The sequence below is a fragment of the Pseudophryne corroboree genome, chromosome 7 (assembly GCF_028390025.1).
Source record: "Pseudophryne corroboree isolate aPseCor3 chromosome 7, aPseCor3.hap2, whole genome shotgun sequence".
NCBI lineage: Eukaryota > Metazoa > Chordata > Amphibia > Anura > Myobatrachidae > Pseudophryne > Pseudophryne corroboree.
This window is the reverse complement of record NC_086450.1, coordinates 376,016,170-376,034,818: the sequence shown is the minus strand read 5'-3', so window position 1 is coordinate 376,034,818 and position 18,649 is coordinate 376,016,170. Positions and strand designations below refer to the sequence as shown.

Here is an 18,649-nt window from a genome sequence, read left to right as displayed (position 1 = left end):
ATGGGTGGATTTTGGCTCCGGGATAATCAAGGTAAATCACATAGTGCAAATCGGCCACTTACTGTAGGCAGAATCGCACCGTGTGTATGCAGCATAATTCTTTCACATAATCTTAATTTAGAGATAAACAACCTTGACCCATCCCCAGCAGCTGTATTATGGGGGTAGGCCCTCTCTCAGAGATCCCCTGCTGGCGAACACGGCCAATCTGATGACTCGGATAATGAACTGCTGCGTGTGCCACTCAGCACTCCTCACTGACTATAGTGTAAGCGTTTGCAGGCTCAGTGGCGATGCAGTCTGCATGCAGGGTCAGATGGAGGCAGACCCTGTGCCAACTCCCACATTGGCAGAGGTGAGTTTATTGGCTTATGGTAATGAGACTGTGGGTACTGTATCTCCACTAGGCAGGGCCGTAACTAGGTGTGTGCCAGCGGTGTGTTGCACACAGTGCATCTGCACTGTGGGCGCATCTGCTGACACAAACACAGGGCCCTGCCAGTAACAGATTTACCGCAAATTAATTTAAGCAGGTGCTGCCTTCCCCATTCCACAATCATTGGCTGCCACTAGGAAGCATCTCCTCATCCCTCCGTACATGACTAGCATATCCATGTCAGTAAGAAGAGCTGCCAGAAAGGAGAAGGTTGTGCTCTGCCCAGGAAATTGAGATGAGCACAGTGATGGGGGGGGGGGGGCGGAGTGCTAGCGGCATTATACGGTCGGCGGTGATATGAGGACCATATGTGAAGTTTGGGGTGTGCAGCGGCCGATGGTGCATGGAAGGTGCGGGATAAAGTGTGAGCAGGGCTGACCGCCGCCTGCCCATTATGCTGCGTTGCTGACTACATGGAGCACACCATGAGGAGGGCGCTGCCACTGCCTCCCGGAGAAAAAGGTATAGGAAGGGGAGGGGAGAAAGCACGGACCAGCAACACCGCTCTGTAGAGGCGGAAGCCAGGGAAGTAGAGGTGCTCAGTCTCTGCTTTAGCACATTGATGCTAAGGCCAGGGTTTGCAGCGGCCCGGGGTTTCACAGCAGCAGAAGGAGGGAGGATTAGGATCACTGGGTTGGGTCTGGAGGGTCACACAACTTGCGCAGTCTGCAGTGTCTCATGTAGTTTTGGGAAAGTTCTCTTGTCCCTAATCCCCCCCTTCCCTCCTGTTCTCTAGTTCCCCCCTACTCGTCTGTTCCCTAGTCCACCCCTCTTCTGTTCCCTAGTCAGCCCCCCTCTCTCTACTGTTCCCTAGTCATCGTCCCCACCTGTTTGCTCCCTAGTTGTTGACTCCCCCTTGTTCTAAAGTTGTCGTCCGCTCCCTCTTTACTATCTACCCCACCGGTCGATTTAGAAACTGCGCCGCCGCTAGTCCAAAGCAGTGCACGTTGGCAAAAAAAGCAAACTATCAAGACATCACTCCCTCCCCCAGTTACCCATGTCCCCCAGTCACCAGGTCCTGCTCATATACTGCGTTGTGCATATGAATGAAGCAACATCATTATACTTTATGCAGCACTGCCTTCCCTTCCATGTTCTGCACCTGCTGATGCAGCCTGGGCCACTCAATGGGAGCTGAAGCCGCCGTCCGCCGAACACAGTCGACTTCAAGCAGCAATCTGTAGGCCACCACTGCCCGACTCCGCTCCCTTGACAGTCACCCTTAGTGACAGCCTGAGCCAGCACAAAAGACTGCATGGTGTGATAAGTCAAGTGATAGTGTATTTTCACTTTATTTAATTTTGCATTAGCTATATATATATATAGATTTTATATTTATACAATGTAGGAAGGATGAGGTGGCTTGTGATCACATCACATCATGTGCATTTCGTGCTGTCTACGTTTCGGGGACCACATCCCCGTCTTCAGGACAAGTGCATGTGAATAAACATAACTTACCCACCCGAAATGATTCCCCCCACCGCCGTTCACCACGGCCACGCTGTCCGGACTTCCTGCCCAGCGCCCCCATATGCAGCAAGTCTGAACGGCGTAGCCGCGGTGAATGCCAGTGGGTGGAACCATTTTGGGGTAAGTTATGTTTATTCACATGCACTTGTCCTGAAGACGGGGAGGTGGTCCCTGAATAGTTGACAGCTAGCCACCTCATCCTTTCTACATTCTTTACAGGGGTGGCATCCCCTGGGAAGTGCAACGGAGCAAGACAAATCCCTTAGTGGATACCCAGAGTGCCGGAGCAGGTGTGTGTGTGTGTGTGTGTGTGTGTGTGTGTGTGTGTGTGTGTGTGTGTGTGTGTGTATGTGTGTATATATATGTATATATATATATATATATATATATATAGAAAAAGGGGGGGAGGTGCAGCGCCACTTGCAAGATATATCTCAGTAAAAAGAATCAACCTTACAAAGAGGGATTACATATACCTAAAATTTACCATAGAAAACACACATAACCTCATTTAAAGGTGTCTGCCGGGCCCTAAGGATGCAGTGCCGGTACCACACTGCTAGATTTATGGAGGGTTCGGCGCTCAGTGTTGTTAAAAAATGCGTAAAATTTTTTACAAGGATAAGAGGATTGACTTAGCTTTAAGAAACAGCAGGGGATTGGTGCAGGAAACCAATCCCCTGCTGTTTCTTAAAGTCAATCCTCTTATCCTTGTAAAAAAAAAAAAAAAAAAATTTACGTATTCCAAAAACATTTTTTTACTTGAAAAAAAATTTTTTACTTGACCTTTTTTTACTTGATTTTACTTGATCCATACGTATATGTTTTTAAGTACCCTTGTTTTACTCTCATATATTAAAAAAAAAATTTAAAAATTTTTTAAAAAATAAATCTTTTAAACTTTTAGATATTTGTGTGCCTTTTACCATTTTTTAACAACACTGAGCGCCGAACCCTATCTCTCCAACTCTCCATATATATATATATATATATATATATATATATACATACAGGTTGAGTATCCCATATCCAAATATCCGAAATACGGAATATTCCGAAATACAGACTTTTTGAGTGAGAGTGAGATAGTGAAACTTTTGTTTTTCGATGGCTCAATGTACACAAACTTTGTTTAATACACAAAGTTATTAAATATATTGTATCAAATGACCTTCAGGCTGTGTGTATAAGGTGTATATGAAACATAAATGAATTGTGTGAATGTAGATACACTTTGTTTAATGCACAAAGTTATAAAAAATACTGGCTAAAATAACCTTCAGGCTGAGTGTATAAGGTGTATATGTAACATAAATGCATTCTGTGCTTAGACTTAGGTCCCATCGCCATGATATCTCATTATGGTATGCAATTATTCCAAAATACGGAAAAATCCGATATCCAAAATACCTCTGGTCCCAAGCATTTTGGATAAGGGATACTCAACCTGTATATATATGTAATTGTGTGTGTGTGTGTGTGTGTGTGTGTGTGTGTGTGTGTGTGTGTGTGTGTATTTGTGATAACTATACACACACATGTGTTGGCACGTGCGTGGAGGGATGTATGGGTGCAGGTGACAAAGGTAGGTGAGGTCGGGGGGGGGGGGGGGGGGGGGCAGAGGTATCAGTGTGCCGGGCATTAAGATTTCTGTTGCTGCTTTCTCCATGCCAACTGCTTCCCGCTGCTCACATCCCTGCTGCACTGCCCACAGAGAGCGTGGGGTGAGGTGATCGAGGAGCCAGGGAGGGAAAGCACTGGGACAGTGTTGCACGCTCTGGGCGCCATCTGTCTGTAAGCACGCTCACTATCTCCTTGTCACCCCTGCCTCAGTAACCCACTCGATCCCTTTCATCCTGCCTTAGTCACCCACTATCTCCCTGTCACCCCTGCCTCAGTCACCCACTGTCTCCCTGTCACCCCTGCCTCAGTCATCCACTGCTCTCTGTCACCCTGCCTCAGTCACCCATTATCTACCTGCCACCCCTAGCTGTCACCACATATCTCCATCACCCCTGCCTCAGTCAGCCACTGTCTCCCTGTCACCCCTACCTCAGTCATCCATTATGTACCTGTCACCCACTATCTCCCAGTCACCCATGCCTCAGTCTCCCACGCTCTACTTGTCATCCCTGCCTCAGTCACCCACCATCAGACTATCACCCCTGCCTCCTCAGTCACCCTCTATCTCCCTGTCACCCCTGCCTCAGTCATCCATTATGTACCTGTCACTCCTGCCTCACCAGTCGCCCACTATCTCCCTGTCATACCTGCCTCCCCAGTTACTTACTATCTCCCTGTACCCTTGACAGTATAATTGTGTATATTACTGTCAGCCCTGCCTCAGTCACCCACTCCCTCCCTGTCATCCTGCCTCAGTCACCCACTAACTCCGTCACTACTGCCTCAGTCACCCACTGTCTCTCTGTCACCCCTGCCTCAGTCATCCTTTATCTACCCATCCCTACTTCAGTGTGTCGAAGTCGAAAATATTATAGCCACATGCATCATGTGCAAACACCACAGAGTGGCCTCCATGCGCGTGCTTGTTCTGCCGTGCGTGCGCATACTCGCATGTTGCGTATATTGGCTCACTAGGTCCTGCGTATTAACGCGTGGTATGAGTAAATACAGTAGCATAAGCATTCGCATGGAAAAGCCACAAAGACATATCTGATATTTAATCCACATAGTACATAATTTACACATAGCCTACACGCCTACACGCACCACACCAGCAAGTTATATTTACTTTGGAAGTATAACAACAGAGGGATTCAACTTTACAGGATATGAGGGGACAGAATTAGGTTAGGAGGTGATGTTTGGTATCCAGCTGTACAGTATTTGAAGGGCAATATTCTGATGGCAGTTTGCAGTATGTAGCACCCTCCTGCGCACAGATATGCGCAGGAGTACAATATTAATATCACACTGTATTTACTGTACTCTTGATATTCGGCAGGAACCCAGTGGAGGACATCTGCAAGTGCACCTGGACCAGGCATCGCCCACCTATTCAAACCCACCTATGACCCCTCATGTACAGTAAATGACCAGTCCTTTGACCTATGGATGAAGAGATTACAGTTTCCTTTGTTTCACACTTTGGACTATTGTATAAAAGCCAAGCCTCCTGGCTGGTCATACACATTCTCTGAAGGTCATCTATCCAGATTGACTGAGGACCGGCACCAGGTGGCGTTGGCGAACAAACGTATGTATCATTCATTGTAGCCTTTTCTCTTATGTTATTGTATTTCTGTTGTACCCCCTTTTAAGTAAATATTTGTTGCTGGGTTGGACCTCAACATTACATTTACCCGGGGAGGCTCGCAGAAGATCTTCCTGCGACCTTACCCGAAAGGTAAGATCCTGAACCATCTGAGTGAGTTCCTGAATCTGATTGGCCAAAAGCTGGCTGGGATTCTGTCCTAATGCTGCCGGATTCATGAGGACAGAATTTCAAGGCCACCCTGACTAGAATATCGGAAATAGCCCTTTTTTGTTGTTGTTGTTTTTGGGTCGGTGATAATGTTACGTTCTCTGTGCTCAGAACATAAGATACTGAGTGGGTTAGTTAAGAGCACAGAAACGTAATGCTGTAATTAGCGAAGCTCAACAGCAACCCCTGGGAACCTAACTCCGTTGTTCCACCCGCGTGGTCAGTCTACGCCTGCGAGACTATGTGTTCTGGGCCCACGGCAGCCGCGTTTGAAGGGTGGATTAAGTCCGCCCAACTCCGATACCTCCCAGTCTTAATTGGAGACAAGGCGTAAACTGAGATGGGGTGAGAACAAGGGGACCTCTAACTAAATACAGAACAGAGCTAGGGGCTACTACTAAACTCAAACAAAACGTATGTGCGGCACTGCCACCAAAGGAAAAGGACAAAAAAGCTAATACTGTCCACACCCTACACGGCACCGTCGTGTACCAGGGAGGACAGCTAGGGTGGAAACCTCCGCAAAAACACCAGCAACACGGATAACAAAAGAATACTATGGCCTAGGCCGCAAGACGAGGCAGAAGCCGCTACTCAAAACACCGGGAAAATAACCACCAGTGAACGAGAACCCCGAGATAACAGGCACAGGTTTCAATCGACTGGAGGGCTGGAAGGACTCTCCAGAATTCTCCAGAGCAGGAACAGCTCACAGGAAGAAATCACCGGCGTCTGTGTAAGGCACTGAGGGAGAATATAACAGGAATCTGCACCAATAGCTGCAGAGACCCTAAATTGATAATGTCATGCAGCTGCCCTGCTGCACGACCACAAACTGACAGGTGCAATTTACTTATATGGCAACGGGGAACGCGGTCCACCTGTGGCGTCCCCGTTGCCAAGGACCTGGTGGCTCAGAGCGCTTAGCGTCCTGGCGTTGTCAGGTGCTGAGCGGGGAGCAGGAAGAGGCGTGGCGGACGTTACGCGCCGGGACCGTTGCTTAGCAACAGTCAGGCGCTGGCGCGAGCTGCCGCGCCTAACAGTACCCCCCTCCTTGAGGAGGGGTTAAAGAACCCCTATATCCGGGTTTATGAGGAAATTCCTGAAAGAACAACCCCCTAAGCCTAGGGGCATGCAAATCCTTGTCCAGGACCCAAGACCTTTCCTCTGGGCCGTACCCCTTCCAATGAACCAAAAAACAGAGCCGACCACAAGAAAATTTAGAATCTAAGACCTTCTCCACTAGGAATTCTTGTTGACCCTCAACATCCACCGGAGGTCTACACTGGAAAATTTTAAGAGGAAATCTCCTGGAAAGAACATATGGCTTCAATAGAGAACAATGGAAAGTGTTGCCGATTTTAAGTGACTTTGGCAACCGTAGCCGAAAAGCCACTGGATTGACTTTTTTGACAATAAGGAACGGTCCAATAAATCTGGGTACCAATCTAGCCGAGGGTTGTCAGAGCTTGATGTTAGGGGTTGACAACCACACCTTATCCCCTACCTTAAATGTGCACGGGCGTCGGAACCTATCAGAAAAAAAATTCTCCCGAAAAGCACTCTTCTTAAGGGCAAGGTGTACCTTTCTCCAAATAACTCTGAGACGGGAGGTTAAGGTCAAAGAAGAAGCTGGATAATGGGGAGTAAAGGAATTGGCTCTAGGGTGAAAGCTCAGGACTGAAAAGAACGGAGACTCCTTGGTAGATGAATGGCAAGCGTTATTGTAAGCAAACTCGGCCAGAGGAAGAAAATCTGACCAATCGTTCTGAAGTTTGGCAGTATAAAGACGTAAATATTGTTTTAGTGACTGATTCACACATTCAGTCTGCCCGTTAGACTGTGGATGGTATCCAGACGTTAAACAAAGTTTCATGTTTAACGAGGCACAAAAACGCTTCCAAAAACGGGCAATAAATTGTGGTCCCCGGTCAGAGACTATATCCACGGGTAAACCATGAAGCCTGAAGACATGGCGGAGAAACAGAACTGCCAGAACTTGAGCGGAGGGTAATCGGGGGTAAAGCAATGAAGTGGGCCATTTTGCTAAAACGGTCCACAACTACCCAAATTACCCAGAACCCGGATGAAAGAGGAAGATCCACCACGAAATCCATGGAAATGTGTGACGATGGCCTGAGTGGAATTGCAAGAGGCATGAGTTGCCGACCGGCAAGGATCGGGACACTTTGTGCTTAGCACAATCCTGACAGGAAAGGACAAATTCCCTAACATCCTTGGAGAGATTAGGCCACCACACAGAGCGAGAGATTAACTCCAAGGTTTTAGCAATACCAGGATGATCAGCAGCCCTACTATCATGAAACTCTGCGAGGACACTGCCTCTCAAGCACTCAGGAACGAAGAGACGACCAACAGGAGTATCACTGGGAGCCTGCTGCTGAACCTGGACAAGTTGTGTGAACAAATCCTGTGTGAGGCCGGCCCGGATGATGGACGTTGAGACCATGGGAGTTGCGGATGAGTGGTTATTGTGAGCAGGAAGAAAACAACGTGACAGGGCATCGGCCTTAGTATTCTTAGAACCAGGCCTGTAGGTAATGATGAATTTGAATTGTGTAAAAAACAGCGCCCAACGCGCCTGCCGAGCATTTAGCCGTTTTGCTGATTCAATATACTGTAGATTCTTGTGGTCAGTGAACACCATAAAGGTATGCTTCGCTCCTTCAAGCCAGTGCCTCCATTCCTCAAAGGCCCATTTGACTGCCAGCAACTCTCGATTACCAACATCATAGTTGGATTCAGCAGAGGAGAATTTCCTGGACATGAAGGCACAAGGTGTAACACCAGAGACTTGGGGTCTTCCTGAGAAAGAATGGCTCCCACTCCAACCTCTGAGGCGTCCACCTCGACAATAAAGGGAAGATCAGGGTTGGGGTGTCTGAGAACTGGAGCTGAGACAAAGGCCTGTTTCAGGGCCCAGAAGGCAGACTTGGCATGAGGCGACCAGTTGGCTTGCGTCCAGCTTAGGATAGCCTGGAGTTTCTTAGGTTCCATAAAAAACTTCTTTGGAGAAATAATATACCCTAAAAAGGATACCTCAGTGATGTGGAAATCACACTTCTCCAATTTAGCGTACAAATGGTTCTCCTGCAACCTTTGAAGTACTTGCCGCACATGGACAACATGCTGTTCAGAGTAAATTAAAATGTCGTCCAAATAAACGACCACGAACTTCCCTAAAAAGTCACGGAGGACGTCGTTTATCAGATCCTGAAATACAGCAGAAGCGTTAGACAGTCCGAACGGCATCACAAGATATTCGGAATGTCCGGTCTGAGTACTGAAAGCCGTCTTCCACTCATCCCCAGATCTTATTCGGATGAGGTTGTAGGCTCCTCTGAGATCGATTTTGGAGAAAATAACTACAGTGCGGAGCTGATAAAACAACACCGAAATCAACGGCAAGGGGTAGGTGTTTTTAATAGAAATCTTATTCAAGGCCCGATAGTCTATGCACGGTCTTAGAGATCCGTCTTTTTTCTCAACAAAAAGAAAACCCTGCACTTAACGGAGATTTCGAGGGCCTAATAAACCCCTTCTTCAGGCTCTTCTGTACATAGTCATCCATGGCCTTAGTCTCGGGGCCAGATAAAGCATAAAGTCTCCCTTTTGGCAGAGTGGCACCAGGGACAAGGTCAATGGCGCAGTCATATGACCGGTGGGGTGGCAGGATATCAACGTTACCCTTAGAGAAAACATCAGCAAAATCCTGGTATACCGAAAGTATGAGTTCCGGAGTAACAGCCGCGACCCGGACTGGACAAGAAATACATCCTTTAGCACAGAAGGAACCCCACCGGGAAATTTCCCCAGACCGCCAATCTATGGTGGGATTATGAAGGGCAAGCCAGGGGTGACCTAAGACGACAGGCACAGCCGGACAATGGGTGAGATAAAACTCAATCTTTTTGGAATGTAGGGCCCCCACTGTACTGGAGGGGTCCGATGAGTAATTACCCCATTAGAGAGTGGACCACCGTCTAGTCTGTGCATAGTGATAGGTCTATCTAATTGAAGCTGCGGAACTCCCAAAGCCTGAGCCCAAGCAAGATCCATAAAGTTCCCGGCAGCTCCGCTGTCAATGAAGGCTGGAACAAATGAACTGAGACTTCCAAAATAAATTTTTACAGGAATTAACAAGGAATCATTTGAGGAGATTAACTGCAGACCCAAGTGAACCCCCTCACAATTCACTAGGTCAGAGCGTTTCCCTGTTTATTTGGGCAGTTACGCGCAAAATGTCCCTTGCCACCACAATATAAGCAGAGCCCTGAATTTAGCCTTCTGGCTCTTTCTTCTGGAGACAGCCGGGAGAGACCCACTTGCATGGGCTCCTCGACGTCCTCAGGGAGAGCATACACACATGGACTAGACCTGAAATTAGCCCCTCTTTCAGCCCTCCACTCTCGGAGACGACGATCAATCTTAATAGCAAGCTCCATGAGCTTATCTAAAGTCTCCGGAGCTGGATACTGACGGAGACTATCCTTGATTACTTCAGACAGTCCGAGGCGAAACTGACTGCGCAGGGCAGGATCATTCCAGCCACAGTCGTTCGACCAACGGCGAAATTCTGTACAATATGCCTCTGCGAGGTTTTTACCCTGTTTAAGTGCACGCAGGTGGCTCTCAGCCGACGCTTCCCTATCTGGGTCATCGTACAAAAAGCCTAATGACTTAAAGAAGGCATCTACTGTTTGCAAGGCTGCATCATCGGATTTCAACCCAAAAACCCAGGTTTGTGTATCGCCTTGAAGCAAAGACATCACAATGCCCACCCGCTGAGACTCTGTACCTGAGGACCGGGGCCTTAAACGAAAATAAAGTTTACAGGCTTCATTAAAATTAAAGAAATCTTTTCGGTTACCCGAAAAGCGGTCAGGAAGGTGCATCTTTGGTTCAGGAATCATACCCGGGGAGGCTCGCAGAAGATCTTCCTGCGACCTTACCCGAAAGGTAAGATCCTGAACCATCTGAGTGAGTTCCTGAATCTGATTGGCCAAAAGCTGGCTGGGATTCTGTCCTAATGCTGCCGGATTCATGAGGACAGAATTTCAAGGCCACCCTGACTAGAATATCGGAAATAGCCCTTTTTTTGTTGTTGTTGTTTTTGGGCCGGTGATAATGTTACGTTCTCTGTGCTCAGAACGTAAGATAGTGAGTGGGTTAGTTAAGAGCACAGAAACGTAATGCTGTAATTAGCGAAGCTCAACAGCAACCCCTAGGAACCTAATTCCGCTGTTGCATCCGCGTGGTCAGTCTACGCTTGCGAGACTATGTGTTCATGGGCCCACGGCAGCCGCGTTTGAAGGGTGGATTAAGTCTGCCCAACTCCAATGCCCCCCGGTCTTAATTGGAGACAAGGCGTAAACTGAGACGGGGTAAGAACAAAGGGACCTCTAACTAAATACAGAACAGAGCAAGGGGCTACTACTAAACTCAAACAAAACGTATGTGCGGCACTGCTGCCAAAGGACAAGGACAACAAAGGTAATACTGTCCACACCCTACATGGCACCGTCGTGTACCAGGGAGGACAGCTAGGGTGGAAACCTCCGCAAAAACACCAGCAACAAGGATAACAAAAGAATACTACGGCCTAGGCCGCAAGACGCGGCAGAAGCCGCTACTCAAAACACCGGGAAAGTAACCACCAGTGAAGAGAACCCCGAGATAACAGGCACTAGTTTAAATCTGGAGGGCTGGAAGGACTCCTATGACCGGCTTCCAAACGCCAGGACTCAGGACCACTGGAACAGGGTAGATCAGATGACAGAACACTGAACAAGGAATTCTCCAGAGCAGGGACAGCTCACAGGAAGCTATCACCGGCGTCTGTGTAAGGCACTGAGGGAGAATATAACAGGAATCTGCACCAATAGCTGCAGAGACCCTAAATTGATAATGTCGCGCAGCTGCCATGCTGCACGACCACAAACTGACAGGTGCAATTTACTTATATGGCAACGGGGAGCGCGATCCGCCTGTGGGGTCCCCGTTGCCAAGGACCCGGCGGCTCAGAGCACTCAGCATCCTGGTGTTGCCAGGCGCCAAGCGGGGAGTAGGATGAGGCGCGGCGGACATGACGCGCCGGGACCGTTGCTTAGCAGCGGTCGGGCGCTGGCGTGAGCCACCGCGCCTAACATGGTGTCGCATTCCTTTCCTGTTAGGGGTTATAAAAAGTGTATTCCGCCGCACGTGTAGCTACTTTGTGCTTACAGCGTGTCGGCGTGCTTACGCAACGTGTACGCATTTCATAGGGGTTTTACACACGCACTCTTAGCGGTCGCAGCGGCCTTAACATCTGTGCATTTAAGGTATTGCTTTTCTTTCCTGAAAGTTAATCAAACTTAACAAGTGACCCACTATCTCCCGTCACCCCTGCCTCAGTCACCCACTCTCTCCCTGTCACCCTGCCTCAGTCACCCACTATCTCCCTGTCACCCATGCTTCAGTCACCCACTATCTCCCTGTCACCCCTGCCTCAGTCACCCATTATCTACCTGTCACCCCTAGCTGTCACCAACTATCTCCGTCACCCCTGCCTGTCACCCACTATCTCCCAGTCACCCATGCCTCAGTCTCCCACTCTCTACCTGTCATCCCTGCCTCAGTCACCCACCATCTCCCTATCACCCCTGCCTCCTCAGTCACCCACCATCTCCCTATCAACCCTGCCTCCTCAGTCATCCACTATCTCCCTGTCACCCCTACCTCAGTCATCCATTATGTACCTGTCACTCCTGACTCACCAGTCGCCCACTATCTCCCTGTCATACCTGCTTCCCCAGTTACCTACTATCTCCCTGTACATTTGAGAGTACAATTGTGGCCACTCCCCTTTCTTGAGCCCACACTCTTTTTTTGTGTCACGCGCCTTAGGCGTGCTCTGTCCCATAAAATGTTTATCCCATCAAGGGACGCCAAAAGTTATATTTGCTTACCCAAAAAAATTAGCTTGGGCTGGCCCTGGGTGTGAGGGTACATTAACTGAAGGGGAAGTATCTCTGTATCTCTGCCAGTCTCCTTTCTTTCTCTCTCTCCCTCCCATCCCTATCTCTCTCTCCCTCTCGTGACTTTACATGGTTTAATGTGTAAAAGGGGACTCTACTTGCCATAATGTGTAAAAGTGGACTCGACCTGCCGTATTGTGTTACAGGGGCTCTACCTGGAGTAATGTGTAAAAGGCGGCTCTACCTGCCATAATGCGTAAAAAGGGGGCTCTTCCTGCCGTAAAAAGATGAAAACAACAGAATTTCTTGGCACCAACCAAATCCCTTACACAATTGTCGCAGCTTTCAATTAGGGAATACTCAGCCCTTAGATTAGAATAAAAACAAAAGCAATAGAAAGCGCTGGTAAACTGTATTAAAAAGGCTTTTTTATTATTTATTATTCCTTTCTATAACATCCTAAAATAGGAATTTTTATATTTCACACATAAACTCCAATATGGTTTTAACACGTAATATGCAACAGTTGTTATAAAAAGCATATATTCTTATTTTATTTCTCCAAGCTCCAGAGATCAGATTAGATCAAATAGATTCAGTTATGCTAACAGCCTCTGCTGAGCCTGGACAAATAATGATACTTTTGTTGCACCTTGTTTCCTAACCAAACATCCACATCTAAAAAAGATACTGTTAACCACTTTATAAAAGATATATTGTGTCCCCAGTGCACTTCAGGGAAAATTATCCACAGCCGTGGATTTAAAACACCATACCATAAAAGTCTTGATTGTTTAGCCACTGAGAGTCTTAGTCCGTAAACGGCAAACTATTAAACACAATTGTGCTCAAGTTGTTTCATCGATCCCTTTTATATGCCAAAGTCCTCAGCAATCAATTAAGGATATAACTCTTAGAGTGGCAGGCACCGCTCCAATGTAATTAAAACATGGCCATGTTTGGTAATTTAAAAAGTCAATATTACCGCATCTGTCCTCACTGGACTAATAGGAAACACTGGTCCATTCACTCCCGGCCTTGGTAGCAAATTCATTTATTGGGTCATAGCTGAAGGTCCGAATCTGGTTCCACAGCATGAAGGAGATATTAGATGTATAGAGATCTCTCCTGATGTCCGCAGGGTAATAAAACGCGTTTCTCCACCTTTCTCCGTTTTTCAGCGGCTTCCTCAGTCAGTGATTTTTCCCTAACAGCCTGGAGTCCTTTTGCTTCAAATTTTCGTGGCGCACGCATGCGCGTAGCTGCGTGTGTTCCAGGCCTCTATTTCACTATGTAATACATAAAGTCTGACTGCATTGGTCTCCCGGCTTTACTCACAATGTGTAAAAGGGTACTCTACCTGGTGTAATGTGTAAAAGGAGCTTACCTGGTATTATGTGTGTAAGTGGCACTACTGAATAATGGAGAATACTGTACAGTGTAATATGAATTGGTATTATTTTTTAGCCACGCCCCTTCCCCATGAAGCCATGGCCCTCTAATTTTTGGCGCACTGGCCCTATTTTCCATTGGGGGCGCCGATGCTGTTTCTTACACACATGGCTAAAATGTCTGGTTACGGCACTGCCACTAGGACACAGATTTGCAAAATATGTGAAAAAGTACTGACTGTCATTTTAATATTAACCATCTAATAGTAACTCTATCTTGGGAATGAGATGATACTAAGATTTTAATTTTACATCTTAGGGCTCGCCTCCCACTGTCTTAAGGGCTCTGGACCTCCCAAAGTCTTCATCTGGTCTTGCAAGCACTCCAATTAGCCTATGCAAATAACTGTACCCATTCAAAAGTCACCATTTTGTTCAGCAGATTCACATGGTTTCCTGTATTGCTATGTGTATTTTAAATGCCTCATGCTGCATTTGAATTTTACTTACACGGCTTCCTTGCAGCTGTGTAATTTCTTACAAACATTAATTAGGCCGGGTTGGGTTGTGTTACCGGCGGCTGGGATCCAGGCGGTCAGCATCCCGATGCCGTGATCCCAGCCGCTGAATGCCGATGTTGGGGGGGGTAGCGCTTCTGCACATTGCAGTTTACAAAGAACCATTAAAAGACCGGCCGCCGGGGAGACAGGCGCTAGAGGTCAAATGTGACTGCGCCCATTTTTGGTGTGGTTTTTTACATTGCAATGTACAGAAGTGCTTCCACAGCCCCCAGCGTGTCTGAAATTAAACCGTGATCCTGGACGCTGAATGCTAGCCGGGGAATGGGTGAGCGCAACAAAATCGCCTTGCGAGCTGCACTCGCTACAAGTTCTGTTCCCACTCTATGGGAACACGTGGACTCCCACGAGTGGGAATAGTCCCTGTTAGTCGGCATGCCGACTGTCAGGATTTCGAGTGGGTGGGATGTAGTGGTCGGTATTGTGACCGGCGGTTGTTTCCTGACCGCCGGTCACATAACTACATGCCATTAGGCCCTCTGTCTCCGGCTGTCCCAGATAGCTTAATATACCACAATAAACCAAACTGTACTGAAGGTAATCTTTGTTACACACTGATACTGAGCTACAAATCCCATAATTGTGCTACTATTGATAGTTGTCTTTGGGCTTGAGATTCCTTTTCAGTTCATCTAATTAAGCAAATTATAGGAGCTGCGATTATCTAATTAATTGTTCTCTGATACCCATAATGGGTACTGCAAATCAAAATGACTTTTCCAATCAGAAATGCTACTTACACTTAAAATAGGTATATTGGGGGCAATTCCAAGTTGATCACAGCAGGAATTTTGGTAGCAGTTGGGCAAAACCATGTGCACTGCAGGGGAGGCAGATTTAACATGTGCAGAGAGAGTTAGATTTGGGTGTGGTATGTTTAATCTGCAATCTAATTTGCAGTGTAAAAATAAAGCAGCCAGTATTTACCCTGCACAGAAATAAAATAACCCACCCAAATCTAACTCTCTCTGCAAATGTTATATCTGCCACACCTGCAGTGCACATGGGCCCTCATTCCGAGTTGATCGCTCGCAAGGCGAATTTAGCAGAGTTGCTCACGCTAAGCCTACGCCTACTGGGAGTGTATCTTAGCTTCTTAAAATTGCGACCGATGTATTCGCAATATTGCGATTCCAAACTACTTAGCAGTTTCAGAGTAGCTTCAGACTTACTCGGCATCTGCGATCAGTTCAGTGCTTGTCGTTCCTGTTTTGACGTCACAAACACACCCAGCGTTCGCCCAGACACTCCCCCGTTTCTCCGGCCACTCCTGCGTTTTTTCCGGAAACGGTAGCGTTTTTTCCCGCACGCCCATAAAACGGCCTGTTTCCGCCCAGTAACACCCATTTCCTGTCAATCACATTACGATCGCCGGAGCGATGAAAAAGCCGTGAGTAAAAATACTATCTCCATTGTAAAATTACTTGGCGCAGTCGCAGTGCGAATATTGCGCATGCGTACTAAGCGGAATTTCACTGAGATGCGATGAAAAATACCGAGCGAACGACTCGGAATGAGGGCCATGGTTTTGCCCAATTGCTAACTTTCTTGCTGCTGCGATCAACTCAGAATTACCCCCATTATATGAACATGCTTACAGTAATTGTAGGATCGCAAAGTCAAAAGATAAAAGTGGCTCTTACGAATAAAGAGGGTGCTCCAACCAGTCTGCTGTTTTCTTCCATCAATCTGCTCAGTCTTTGAAATTTTTGGTCATCATACTCATACCTTTTCCCAAAAATAATAGAGCAGATTACATTGGCCATTGCGTTGGTCAGTATGACTTTGCTATCGAATGGTTTCCCTACAGCAAGCAAACAGATAGAAAGGGAAGATGGATTTACTATGGGTAAACAAGTTAGAATCCTGTAATTTACTAGTACATTAGAACCAGGGATATTCTTTGATTCTGACCAGGATTGTACTGTACGGGGTCTATTCAAGTGGTGCCGGTTTTTCCAACAGTCGGAAAAAACTGCATTTCTCGACAAAAATAGGTCGAATTTACAGCCAGAAGAAAGAAGAGTAGTGAGTACAGCGCCGGTGGTCACGTTAGTGGGTCACCGGCGGGAATGGCGGCACAATTATTTTGTTTTATTTATTAGCAGTTTCTTATATAGCGCAGCATATTCCGTTGCGCTTTACAATTAGAACAACAATTATAGAACAAAGCTGGGCAAAGACAGACAGACAGACAGAGGTAGGAAGGCCCTGCTCGCAAGCTTACAATCTATAGGGAAATAGGCATTGATACACAAGGATAGATGCTACCTGTCACATAATGGTTCCCCAGGTTGCTAGGTTCTTAATGGGTTGTATATGATATGATCACCCAGCAATGTTGGAAGACAAAATGTGAGTTTATGTGGACTGTACAGAGGGGATGTAACTTGATAGGGAAGCTGTGAAGGTTATGTGTGTGAGTCTGAAATTTGGTAGGCTTGTCTGAAGAGATGAGTTTTCAGAGAACGTTTAAAGGTTTGGAGACTAGAGGAGAGTCTTATTGTGCATGGGAGTGCATTCCACAGAGTGGGTGAAGCCCGGGTAAAGTCCTGTGATTTTGAGTGGTAACAGGTAATACATGTGGATGAGAGACGCAGATCTTGTGCAGAGCGGAGATGTCTGGTAGGGAGATATTTTGAGACGAGTGAGGAGATATATGATGGTGCAGTTTGGTTAATAGCCTTGTATGTAAGTAAAAGTATTTTATATTTGACACGGTAGAATACCGGTAACCAATGGAGGGACTGACAGAGCGGATCAGCAGATGAAGAACGTCTGGCGAGGAAGATTAGCCTCGCAGCTGCATTTAAAATGGATTGAAGTGGTGATAGCCTATGTTTGGGAAGACCAGTAAGGAGACTATTTCAATAATCAATGCGGGAGATGATGAGTGCATGGATTAGAGTTTTTGCAGTGTCTTGTGTAAGATAAGGGCATATTTTGGATATGTTTTTAAGGTGCATGTAACATGATTTAGAGACAGATTGAATGTGTGGAACAAAGGACAGTTCAGAGTCAAGGGTGACACCTAGGCAACGAGCTTGTGGGGTGGGGTGGATAGTTGCATTGTCAACAGTTATAGAGATATCAGGTTGGTAACTACTCTTTGCTGGTGGGAAAATAATTAATTCGGTTTTGGAAATGTTGAGTTTGAGGTGACGAGATGACATCCAAGATGAAATGGCAGACAGGCATCCAGTGACACGAGCCAATACTGGTGGTGACAAATCTGGGGAGGATAGGTAGATTTGAGTATCATCAGCATACAAATGATACTGAAATCCAAAGGAGCTGATTAGTTTACCAAGAGAGGAGGTATAGATTGAGAAAAGCAGAGGACCTAAGACTGAGCCTTGCGGTACTCCAACTGATAGAGGTAGAGAAGAGGAGGTAGAATCAGAGAAGTGAACACTGAAAGAGCAATTAGATAGGTAGGATGAGAACCAAGAAAGGTCTGTGTCCTGAAGACCTAGGGATTGTAGTGTTTGTATGAGAAGAGAGTGGTCAACAGTGTCAAAAGCAGCAGAGAGATCTAGAAGAATAAGTAGTGTGTAATGGCCTTTTGATCTAGCAGTGACTAGATCATTCACTACTTTGGTCAGTGCCGTCTCTGTGGAGTGTTGGGCACGAAAGCCTGACTGAAGTGGATCCAATAAGTTGTGCGAGTTAAGAAAGTGTGTAAGGCGAGTGTAGGCAAGCCTCTCAAGTAGCTTGGAGGGACTGGGTAGCTGAGAAATGGGACGGTAGTTAGAGAGTGTGTTTGGGTCAGAGTTGTGTTTTTTTAGAATGGGAGTAATGACTGCATGTTTAAACAGAGAGGGAAAGATACCAATAGAGAGAGAGAGATTACAGATTTTAGTTAAGGTTGGGATAAGCACAGGAGACAAAGTTTTACTGACCTGTGAGGGTATAGGATCAAGAGGAGAGGTAGTGGAGTAGGAGGATGAAAAGAGTGTTGATACTTCATCTTCACTTGTGGGATCAAATGAAGAGAAAGTGCCAGAGGGTTCAGGTAGGGAATTGAGCAGGTCACTGGCTGAGTTAGAGCATACCATTTCATCTCGGATTTTATCAATCCAAGGGTGGGAGAGCAGCTCTGACATGCTGCGCTCCAATGCAGGCTCAGCAACACATGCTGTGAGCGCTTGAGGGGCGTCCTGAGCCAGCGCTGATACCCTACACTGGTCAGTCAGCAAACAGGGGCTAATCCCGCTGTTAGCAATAAAATACTCAGGCCAGTATAATACAATTTGTGCGGGAAGCCGGGCGCCATTACAGGGGGCGGGGCTTCTCCTCAGAGTGGATCCAGCACTCACCAGCGCCATTATCTCCCTGCAGATCTGAAG

General features: G+C 46.8%; 1 protein-coding gene across 1 annotated transcript in view; it reads right to left on the bottom strand.

The window, feature by feature from the left end:
• Positions 1 to 18,649, bottom strand: part of LOC134945327 (cytochrome P450 2K1-like) — a 228,138-nt gene that overhangs the window by 141,582 nt on the left and 67,907 nt on the right. Inside the window, exon 4 of the mRNA XM_063934531.1 lies at positions 15,944 to 16,104. Coding sequence (XP_063790601.1) covers positions 15,944 to 16,104 — 161 coding nt within the window. The remainder of the gene's footprint in view (positions 1 to 15,943; positions 16,105 to 18,649) is intronic.